The following is a 12,290-nucleotide window of genomic DNA, read 5'->3' as shown; positions in this document are numbered from 1 at the left end:
GCTGTAGTCCTTCTTCATCATGCTCCACTACCTCTGCTCGATGAAGAGCTCGACCACTACCTCTGATGTCCTTTGCTTGGCCTTCTTCCTTGGTATGCTCTCCTTTTTCATCCTGATCCATTATCTCTACTATACGAGGAGCTTTACCACTACCTCTGCTGCTTAGCAAGTTTGTGTTTTGCTCTTCCATTTTTGAACTTTGCTTTACTGTTTATCCTTGGGTTAGTGGAGTGTAGCAGCTGTCCTTCTTTGCTTTTACAGAGCCACACCTGTCCTTGCTTTTTTCCAGCTGTCCTCATTTGCTTTCAGCAAATACATAATCATTTAATTTGCTGAACGGTGCTATGGAAAGTGTTGGACTTGTTTACAGCACCAAAGAACAAAGTGAGTTGTTCTTCTATTTGCTGTGATGGGCTGATGCAGCATGAACTAGGATACTTAGGCCTGCAACAATAAAAATACTCATCAAACAATATTGGGCTTTCAACCCAAGTAAATGTTTGTCATCATAAATTAACCCAAAATCAAACTAGACTTAACAATCTCCCCCGTGATGACAAACATGATAAAATAGGGAAATTAAAACTAATTTGAATGGGTTACGAACACTTCCCTTTGGTGACATTTGGATTATGAGTTGCTCTCCCTTAATGCTAGCATTACTCCCCCTTGATCATGGCTTACATCTTTACCTGAACAAATCTTAAAAACAGCCAGGACCAAAATTTCCAAGCAATATATCACAGTAATAATAATATAGAGCAATTAACACTAGGCATGATACACAACACAGGACAAATTAAGTTAATTGTAGTACCACAGAGCATCATTGTTCTTAACTATCACTATTGACCCCTAAGCCAAAGCTAGCATTCCTTTTCTTTTCTCCACTTTTTGTCATCAAGGGAGGAAAGGAAAATAATCTGCACAAAATCTGTTAGTGGCTGGTACATATAGTTTAAGTAGCAGAGTAGTTAAAGTCTTTACAGTCATCCAAAAAAATGAAACAAGTTCAAAAGTAAACTAAGTCATAATCACAGATGAGATAAAATGAGCTAGGCATCAGAGTTAGATTCATCGGAGGTTCCATCATCCTCCCCCTCATTGTCAGAAGTGGTGAGACCAACCTCGATATCCTCCACAAAGTCTCTCAGAATTCGAATCCTTCCCTTGGTCTTCTTGAGAGCATTTTCCTCCAACACTTAGTTTCTTTTGCGCTCGGCACCATGAGTGAGAAGAAGGTCTATCATATTGATGAATTCTTCAAGCACATTCTTCAGAATGTAGGTCATGACCTTGATCGTAGTAGAGGTGGAAGGGGAAATCAGAGGATCCTCATCAACAGAGGGAACATTAGTGCTGTCATCAGTTTGGTGACGCCTGGGAGCTATTTTCTTTACTACACCACCCCCTTTGATATATGAGTTACAATCTTTTGCAATTTCAACCCCAAAATCAACATTGTAATATTGAAAATTTTTTGTAAGAAGCATGCCATATGGTAAAGCATTTTTGGTACTGACACAAGCATGCATATGTCTCACAAGCAAGTAAGCAAAAGAAATGAAAATTTTTGAAAGAGGTGCATACAGAACCAGTGTGTCACAAAATGAGACACGTTGAAAAGAGCTGCTCTGAGGTAAAATGATGTGATTTATAATCCGATGCAGCTGGGCATGGACTAGACCTAAAGACTTATGAGTAGGAGTGTTACCTTCAAAGAGAGGGATATTGATGCAGACAGTGCTTAGGGCATCAAAGTAAGAGACATTGAGCGATCGTTCCACTTACCAGAGGTGTAGACATCAGGTCCTCAGTCCTGGTAATCTAAGGCTTTGCCTAGGTGATATTTGTCAAGAATGATCACTTTGCCTTTAACAAAAGAAGCGATTCTCCCTTCTTTGTAGGACATGTTGCTGTAGAACTGTTTTACCAAATCAGGGTAAATTTTCTCTTTGATGAACAATATGGGTGTCCAACCTTGACATGCAATCAATGGGATAAAGTTCAGACCTTTCCTACGGAGTTTGTCTAGATTGACAAGCTTAGAGGAACAGAGAGTATGTTTGTAAATATCTTTGCAGAAAAACAGGTAGTTCATGAGAGATTGAAAACGGCGACGATCATAAGACTCATCAGGAAAATCAGCATAAAAGGACTTGTAAGCAATAGGATTGGAGAGTCTAGGTTCAGCAACAGGACAAAGATGAAAGTCAATGACTGTACCGCAAGTATGGCGAGTCTGTGTGGGGGATTCTCTTCATCTTCGTGAAGAAGCCTCTTTCCTCGGGAAGAACTGGGTTTGGATGAACTAGGCTGAGACGTGTTTGGCAGAGGAGGATGAGGAGGGCGAGGAGCAACGCTAGGGTGACGAGCAGTGGTCTTAGTGTAGGCCATATCAGGATAAGGGTTTGGTGGTGATGAAGGTGAAGAATGAGTAGGTGATTGTGAGGGAGAAGAATGTATGTGATCAGAATGGTGGGTGTCACTATGGGAGCCTCTGTGGGCAGCTCTCTTCTTTCGTGCCATATTTATAGAGCACTGGTTCGGAGAAAATGAAAGAGTGGAGAGAGTAGTGTGAATGGATGCATGTAGTGGGAAGTTAATATAGGCTTAGAGGAGTGTAAAGGTTGCACCTTGAAAAGATAAAAATCCAAACTTTGAAAACATTTTGAAAGTTACAGCTGTAACCTTCGTACGTTTAGAAAGAACAAAAGAAAACAAAAGTGGATTTGAAAATAAGTTTAAATGAGGCCCAAAATGAGTAAAAAACTTAATGCCAAAAAAATGAAAAAGCAACAATGAAATGGGTCGAATGGATTTAGTAAAGAAAGCCCATTTGTCGTGAACTGCTCCAGCACCTTAAAGGTCCATCATTCTTTAAGGTCAGATTTGAATCCAGTAGCTTCATAGTGACTTAGTGAATTTTACTTATCACCCGCCAAAAAAAATGTCACGGCGATTTATGAGACAAAACATAAAAGATCTCATGATCAGAATCATTAAGAAAACAAAGATGAAGCTAGAATGCCCAGTTCAGTTTGTAACTTGCAGAACCTCTCCTCTATCAATGGTTTGGTGAAAATATCAGCTAACTGACCTTCAGAGTTAACAAACTGAATATCTAAATTTCTATTTTGCACATGTTCTCTTATAGAATGAAATCGAACTTCAATGTGATTTGTTATTGAGTGCAAAACAGGGTTTTTGGAAATATTAATAGCACTCATATTGTCACAAAATAAGGGAATATTAGAGACATTCAGTTTATAGTCAGCTAGTTAAGTTTTCAGCCATAATAATTGAGAACAACAAGAGGAGGCTGCAATATACTCAGCTTTGGCTGTTGAAAGTACCACTGCAACTTGCTTCTTGCTAGACCAAACAATGAGAGATTTCCCAAGAAAGCAGCACATGCCACTTGTGCTTCTTCTATCAATTCTATCCCCAGCAAAATCTACATCGCAGAAATCTACTAATTGAAATGAATCAGTCTTAGGAAACCATAACCCATAATCAATGGTACCAAGTATATATCGGATGATCCTCTTGACAGCTAAGAGATGGGACTCCTTAGGCTTTGTTTGAAACCTTGAGAAAACTCCAATACTTTGGATGATATCAGGCCTTGAGGAGGTTAGATACATCAAAGATCCAATCATCTCTCTATAGCGTGTCTCATCAACATCTCTACCATGTTCATCCTTATCAAGCTTGATATTAGGATGCATGGGGATTCCCATTGGCTTAGCATAGTCCGGCCCAAACTTCTTGACAAGTTCCTTTGCATATTTTTCTTGATGGATGAATATGCCTTCTGTAGTTTGCTTGATTTGCAAGCCTAGAAAGAAATTGAGCTCTCCCATCATGCTCAATCAAATACATTGGTCATAAGCTTAGCAAAATCTGCACATAAATCCTCATTAGCTGGACAAAATATAATATCATCAACATAAACTTGCACAAGAATAAAATGATCATGAAATTCCTAATAAATAAAGTGGTGTCAGTGGCTCTTCTTTGAAAGTTATTTTTCAATAAAAATGAGCTAAGCCTCTCATACCAAGCTCTAGGAGCTTAACTTAAATCATATAAGGCTTTAGCTAGTTTGAAAACATGGTCATGAAATGTTTTGTTTTCAAACCCAGGTGGTTGAGCCACATAAACCTCTCTATCTATTATGCCATTGAGGAAAGCACACTTTACGTCCATTTGGAATAGCTTGAAGCCACAATGAGCTGCATAATCAAGGAGTAATCTGATGGCTTCCATTCGAGCTACAGGTGCAAAGGATTCATCGAAATCAATCCCTTCCCTTGATCATATCCTTGACCAACCAATCTAGCTTTGTTTCGGACTATAGATCCATTTTCACCTAGTTTGTTTCTGAAAATTCATTTAGTGCCCGTGACTTTCTTTCCAATTAGGTGAGGCACTAATGACCAGACCTGATTTTTCTCAAAAACTACTGCAATTCATCCTCCATAGCTAATACCCAAGAAGGATCAGCAAGAGCTTCTTAGATGTTTTGAGGTCCAATCTTTGATAAAAGAGCTAAGTTGTTGGATTCAGCTCTTTTCAAAGATGACCTTGTTGAAATACTTTTGGAGGGATCACCAATTATGAATTTCTCAAGATAATTTTTCAGAAATTTCCATTCCCTGGGCCTTCTGATTTGAGTTGAGGATTCAAGTTCCTCTTGATCAACAATATCCTTTGCATTAGTGTTTTCAGTTACGACAGGAGATAATTCCAAATTGTCTCCTGTAGAATTGGAATTTTTGCTGCTAACAGGTGCAACTTCATGAGAACTTGGATTTTGTGGAACTGGTTCAGTATTCTTTGGTAATTCAGCTTCAAAACCTGGACTATCATCAATGCAAACACTGGGAATATTTTTAGACTCACAGAATGTGACATGCATGGTTTTCAGTTTTGGAGTTCTTGCTGTAAACTCTATAGGCCTTGCTATTTGTGGAATAACCCAGAAAAATTCCTTCATGTGTTTTAGGATCAAATTTTCCTAAATTTTCTTTGATATTTAGAATGAAACACTTGCAACCAAACACATGAAAATAACTAAGATTGGGAGGATGCCCTCTCCAAAGTTCATATGGGGTTTTCTTCAAAAGCTTCCTAATGATGGTTCTATTTAAAACATAGCAAGCTGTATTCACAGCTTCAGTCCATAAGAACTTGGGGATTTCATATTCACATAACATAGCTCTAGCCATTTCTTGTAAACTTCTATTTTTTCTTTCCACAACACCATTTTGTTGAGGTGTTTTTGGACAAGAGAAGTTATGTGATATGCCTTGTTCATCACAAAAAGATTCAAAGTATTGATTTTCAAATTCTTTACCATGATCACTTCTAATTGAAACAATTTTTAAACTTTTTTCATTTTGAATCTTTTTGCTGAATTTCTCAAAAACAGAAAAGGCTTCATGTTTATGAGCAAGAAAGAACACCCAGCCAAATCTAGTATAGTCATCCACAATTACCATGCAATAACTCTTTTCTCCAATACTTTGAGTCCTAGTTGGGTCCAAACAAATCAAAATGCAACAACTCCAATGGTTTCTTAGTAGAGACATCTTCCTTGGGTTTGAAAGAGGTTTTAATTTGTTTACCCGTTTGACAAGTATCACAAATGATGTCCTTATCAAATTTTATATTAGAAAGACCTCTAACTAAGCCTCTCTTTACAAGCTTAGAGATTTGGAACATGCTAGCATGTCCTAACCTCTTATGCCACATCTATTTTTCAGATTCCATTGAAGAGAAACAAGTTACATTTTGAACTTTTAGATAATCTAGAGTGATACCATAAACATTGTCACTTCTTTTAGCAACAAATAAAACAGCCCTTGTTTTCTCATTTATGACTCTACAATCAGATTTCCTAAAGGTTACAGCATATCCAATATCACACAGTTGACTTATGCTCAATAGATTATGCTTTAACCCATCAACTAAACAGACACTATCAATGCAAGTTGAAAAATCTTTGCCAACCTTACCAATGACAATTATTTTACCTATTATCTCCAAAAGTGACAAATTCTCCATTATACTTGTTGAGTTTAATGAAGAAATCCAGTTATATGCCTTGAACATCCACTATCAAGATACCACATGTCCATTTTCTTCTTGAATGTAAGGCAAACCTGCATGTTCTTCAACTAACCTTAGGTATCCAAATCCATTTGGATCCTTTGATGTGAAATCTTCTTGGTTGCCCAAGAACATTGAAATCATGAACAACTTTATATAATTTACTATCATTACCAAAAGACTTAAGAAAGATGAAACATTGAGGAGGATCATGACCATTTCTATTGCACTTGTAGCAATGATTCTTGCCCACTCATTTCTGGGTTTTGCTGAATCCTTTTGGTTTGAAAGACTTGGAAGAGGAGGATTCTGATTTTTGAAAGTTTGATTTGAAAACAAATTTATTTTCCTCTTTGAATTCAAGTCCAGATTTTTCAAACCCAAACCTTTGACAAGCAAGCAGTTTGTTCAGATTTTGAGAACCTTGAACAAACTTTGCTAAATCTTCATTCAAAATTCTTTTTGTTCATTCAGCTTTTTGTTTTTAGAAATCAAATCAGTGGAAGCAGTAACTTCAGGCTTGAGTTTGAATTTTTCTAATTCAGCTCACAAGGTACTATTTTCTTCTTTTAAAAACTTTTCATTACCAGATTCATTTGCCTTAAGCTTTTTCAAAAGAAGATCATTTTCTGTCCTCAATGCCTCATTTTCTTTCTTACATTTTGCATACTTATCCAAAAGTTTCTTAGAGTTCACAGAAATGTCTTTGATAATGTAGTGCAGTTCATCAATAGATAAGTCAGAGAGATCTACCTCCTCTTCATCATTATGATCTGCCATCAGACATAGTTGAGCTTCTTGATCTGAGCTCTCTGAGCTGGTGTCGTTCTCCATGTCCTCCCATGTTGCCATCATCACCTTTTATTTTTGTCTTTCTTAGATTTTTTGCCTTTCTTAAGTTGAGGGCAATCTGACTTGAAGTGACCAGGTTCCTTGCAGTGATGGCATGTGAACTTGACTTGATCTTTCTTGACGTCTTTGGATGAAGAGCATCCTTTGCCTTTGCTTTTGTATCTTAGTAGTCTTCTCCTTTTTCTTGCAAAGAGCACCATTTCTTCATCTGAGAAACTGTCATCAGATTCTTCTCCTTAGGATGTCATTCTTGATTTTAGTGCTATACTTTTCTTTTTGTCATCTTTGTCTTGAGACATGTGAGTGGTTTCATAGGCCAGCAGCTTCCCTGTTAGCTCATCATAAGTGATTTTGATCAAATCATTCCTTTCGGAGATGGCTGTGCTTTCACTTCCATTTCTTAGTAAGACTTCCCAGAATCTTTCTTACTAGAGTTTCTTCAGAGTAGTTCCTTTCCATGGTGTCCAGATTATTGATGATTATTGAGAACCTTTCGAATATTTGATCGATGCTTTCATCCTCCTTCATACTGAACATTTCGTACTCCTTCATCAGCATGTCAATTCTGGTTTCCCTCACTTGCTTAATGAGGAAAGAGAAAAATAACAAAAAGACTTAAAACATGAAAATTGAAGATCAAAACAAATAATGCATGCAAGAACACTTTGAATGCAAAGATGAACACCAAGAACACTTTGAAGATCATGATGAACATCAAGAACATATTTTTAAAATTTTTTAATGAAAGAAAAACATGCAAGACACCAAACTTAGAATTTCCAATGTTTAAACACTAAGAATTCAAAAATGCATATGAAAAATAATAAAAGGCAAAAAAACAAGAAAATTAAAATATCAAACAAGGAGACTTACCAAGAACAACTTAAAGATCATGAAGAACACTATGCATGAGTTTTTGAAAATTTTAAGAAAATTAAAAGAATGCAATTGACACCAAACTTAAAATTTGACTCTAGACTCAAACAAGAAACACAAAATATTTTTGGTTTTAATGATTTTATTAATTTTTTTTCGAGAATTAAAATGAAAAATAAAGCTTAAACATAAAATAAAATTACCCAATCTAAGTAACAAGATGAACCGTCAGTTGTCCAAACTCGAACAATCCCAGGCAACGGCGCCAAAAACTTGGTGCACGGAATTGTTCGCTCCTTAGCAATGGCGCTAAAAACTTGGTTGCACTAAATCGTGATTCACAACTCCGATACAACTAACCAGCAAGTGCACTGGGTCGTCCAAGTAATACCTTACGTGAGTAAGGGGTCGATCCCACGGAGATTGTCGGCCTGAAGTAAGCTATGGTCATCTTGTTGATCTCAGTCGGGCAGATTCAAATGGTTATGAAAATTTAATAAATAAAAGATAAATAAAACATAAAATAAGATAGAGATACTTATGTAACACATTGGTGGGAATTTTAGATAAGCGTTTGGAGATGCTTTGTTACCTCTGAACCTCTTCTTTCCTATTGCCTTTATCCAATCATACATACTCCCTTCCATGGCAAGCTGTATGATCCTCTCAGTGAAAATGGTCCTCTACGGTTTCTGTACGGCTAATCAACTATCGGATTTCTCGTCTCGGATGAAAAATACCAGGCACAGCTACCGCATGGCTAATCATCTGTTGGTTCTTGCTAGTGTCAGAATAGGATCTTTCTATCCTTTTGCACACTGTCACTGTACCCAACATTCGCAAGTTTGAATCTCTTCACAGTCATCCCTTCTCAGATCCTACTCAGAATATCACAGACAAGGTTTAGACTTTCCGGATCTCAAGAAGGCTGTCTATTGTTCTAGCCTATAACACGAAGGTTCTAATCTCAGATTCAGATGATATGTTGTCAGGAGAGAGAATTTGAATCATTGATTGAAAACCCAAGAGAATATACTCCAGCTGGTGTCCAATGACTACGTTGAACATCATGTAAACCGCTGTGGTTGTCAGGCATGCGGATCTTGGCTAAGCGATTACTGAAGATAGTGGGTGATTGTCACGGATCACCCCTTCAGTCTTGACTTAACTGAATTAAGTACGAGAGTATATCTTGGAGAAGAAGTAGGCGTGAATTGAAGGAAAAACAATAATACTTTGCATTAATTCATGAGGAACAGCAGAGCTCCTCACCTTAATCTGTGAGGTGTAGAAACTCCACCGTTGAAAATACATAAGAACAAGGTTCAGGCATAGTCGAATGGCCAGCCTCCCGAAATGTGGAACTATGGTCCAAAGACAAAAGATACTAAATAAATCCCTAAAATGAGTTTTTATACTAAGCTAGTAAACTGGGTTTACAGAAAATGAGTAACTAAGTGCAAATAGTGTAGAAATCCACTTTCAGGGCCCACTTGGTGTGTGCTTGGGCTGAGCATTGAAGCTTTCATGTGAATAGGCCATTCTTGAAGTTAAACGCCAGCTTTGGTACTAGTTTGGGCGTTTAACTCTAGAAAAAGGGTCTCTGAGTGACGTTTGGACGCCAGTTTGGGCCATCAAATCTCAAGCAAAGTATAAACTATTACACATTGCTGGAAAGCCCAGGATGTCTACTTTCCAACACAATTGAGAGCGCTCCAATTGGGCTTCTGTAGCTCCAGAAAATCCATTTCAAGTGCAGTGAGATCAGAATCCAACAGCATCTGCAGTCCTTTCTCAACCTCTGAATCAGACTTTTGTTCAGGTCCCTCAATTTCAGCCAGAAAATACCTGAAATAACAAAAAAACACACAAACTCATAGTAAAGTCCAGAAATGTGAATTTTGCATAAAAACTAATAAAAATATAATAAAAAGTGAACAAAACATACTAAAAACTATGTAAAAATAATGCCAAAAAGCGTATAAATTATCCGCTCATCACAACACCAAACTTAAATTGTTGCTTGTCCCCAAGAAACTGAAAATAAAATAGGATAAAAAGAAGAAAATACATTATAAGCACCAAAATATCAATGAAGCTTAGTTCTAATTAAATGAGCGGGACTTGTAGCTTTTTGCTTCTGAACAGTTTTGGCATCTCACTTTATCCTTTGAAGTTCAGAATGATTAGCATCTATAGAAACTCAGAATTAAGATAGTGTTATTGATTCTCCTAGTTTAGTATGTTGATTCTTGAACACAACTACTTTATGAGTCTTGGCCGTGACCCTAAGCACTTTGTTTTTCAGTATTACCACCGGCTACATAAATGCCACGGACACATAACTGGGTGAACCTTTTCAGATTGTGACTCAGCTTTGCTAGAGTCCCCAGTTAGAGGTGCCCAGAGTTCTTAAGCACACTCTTTTTGCTTTGGATCACGACTTTAACCACTCAGTCTCAAGCCTTTCACTTGGACCTTCATGACACAAGCACATGGTTAGGGACAGCTTGATTTAGCCGCTTAGGCCAGGATTTTATCCTTTGGGCCCTCCTATCCATTAATGCTCAAAGTCTTGGATCCTTTTTACTCTTGCCTTTTGGTTTAAAGGGCTATTGGATTTTTCTGCTTGCTTTTCTTTTTCTTTCTTTTTTTCTTTATTTTTCGCTACTTTTTTTTCTTCGCAAGCTTTTTATTTTTTCACTGCTTTTTCTTTCTTCAAGAATGAATTTTATGATTTTTCAGATTATCAATAACATTTCTCCTTTTTCATTATTCTTTCAAGAGCCAACAATTTTAACATTCATAAACTTCACTATAAAAAAATATGCACTGTTCACACATTCATTCAGAAAACAAAAAGTATTGCCACCATATCAAAATAATTAAACTAATTTCAAGATAAAATTTGAAATTCATGTACTTCTTGTTCTTTTGTAATTAGGAACATTTTTCATTTAAGAAAGGTGAAGGATTCATAGGACATTCATAACTTTAAGACATAGACTCTAAATACTAATGATCATGTAATGAAGACACAAACATAGATAAACATAAAGCATAAAAAATAAAAAAAAAACAGAAAAATAAGAACAAGAAAATTAAAGACCGGGTATACCTTAGTGATGGCGGCTAGTTCTTCCTCTTAAAGTTCTTATGGAGTGCTTGTGCTCCTCAATGTCTCTTCTTTGCCTTTGTTGCTCCTCCCTCATGGCTCTTTGATCCTCTCTAATTTCATGGAGGATGATAGAGTGTTCTTGGTGCTCCATCCTTAGTTACTCCATGTTGAAACTCAAATCTCCTAAAGAGGTGTTGAGTTGCTCCCAATAGTTGTGTGAAGGAAAATGCATCCCTTGAGGTATCTCAGGGATTTCTTGATAAGGGACTTCCTCATGCGTTTGTTGAAGTCCATGAGTGGGCTCTCTTGTTTGCTCCACCCTCTTTTTAGTGATGGACTTGTCCTCTTCAATGAGGGTGTCTTTCTCTATGACAATTCCAGCTAAATTGTATAGGTGACAGATGAGATGAGGGAAGGCTAACCTTGCTAAAGTGGAAGGTTTGTCAGCCACCTTATAGAGTTCTAAAGGAATGATCTCATGAACTTCCACTTCCTCTCTAATCATGATGCTATGGATCATGATGGCCCGATCCACAGTTACTTCATACCGGTTGCTAGTAGGGATGATAGAGCATTGGATAAACTCCAACCATCCTCTAGCCATGGGTTTGAGGTCAAGCCTTCTTAGTTGAACCGACTTGCCTTTGGAGTCTCTCTTCCATTGGGCTCCTTCCACACAGATGTCCATGAGGACTTGGTCCAACCTTTGATCAAAGTCGACCCTTCTTGTGAAAGGATGAAGATCTCCTTGCATCATTGGCAAGTTGAACGCCAATCTTACATTTTCCGGACTGAAATCTAAGTATTTCTCTTGAACCATAGTAAGCCAATTCTTTGGGTTCGGGTTCATACTTTGATCATGGTTCTTAGTGATCCATGCATTAGCATAGAACTTTTGAACCATTAAGATTTCGACTTGTTGGATGGGGTTGGTGAAAGCTTCCCAACCTCTTCTCCGAATCTCATGTCGGATCTTTGGATATTCACTCTTTTTTAGCTTAAAGGGGACCTCGGGGATCACCTTTTTCTTGGCCACAACTTCAAAGAAGTGGTCTTGATGAACCTTTGATATGAATTTCTCCATCTCCCATGACTCAGATATGGAAGCGATTTCCTTCCTTTCCTCTTTCTAGAGATTTCTCTGGCCTTTGGTACCATTAATGGTTATGGAAGAATAAAAACCAAGGCTTTTTTCCACACCAAACATAAAAGGTTTGCTCGTTATCGAGCAAAAGAAGAGAGAAAAGAGGAGAAGAAGAAGAAATGGAGGAGATGGAGGTGTGAGGAGGGTTTGGCCAAGGGGGCTTTAGTGGGCTAAGATGTATGA

General features: G+C 37.5%; 1 protein-coding gene across 1 annotated transcript; it reads right to left on the bottom strand.

The window, feature by feature from the left end:
* Positions 1-3,281: 3,281 nt before the first annotated feature.
* On the bottom strand, positions 3,282-3,866 carry LOC110275744 (secreted RxLR effector protein 161-like). Its single transcript, XM_021131978.1, has one exon. It carries the CDS (start codon positions 3,864-3,866, stop codon positions 3,282-3,284), a length of 585 nt encoding a protein of 194 aa, XP_020987637.1.
* Positions 3,867-12,290: the final 8,424 nt, after the last annotated feature.

This window comes from Arachis duranensis, chromosome 9 (assembly GCF_000817695.3).
Source record: "Arachis duranensis cultivar V14167 chromosome 9, aradu.V14167.gnm2.J7QH, whole genome shotgun sequence".
Taxonomy (NCBI): domain Eukaryota; kingdom Viridiplantae; phylum Streptophyta; class Magnoliopsida; order Fabales; family Fabaceae; genus Arachis; species Arachis duranensis.
The sequence above is the reverse complement of the archived record's forward strand: the minus strand, read 5'-3'. Positions and strand labels throughout refer to the sequence as shown.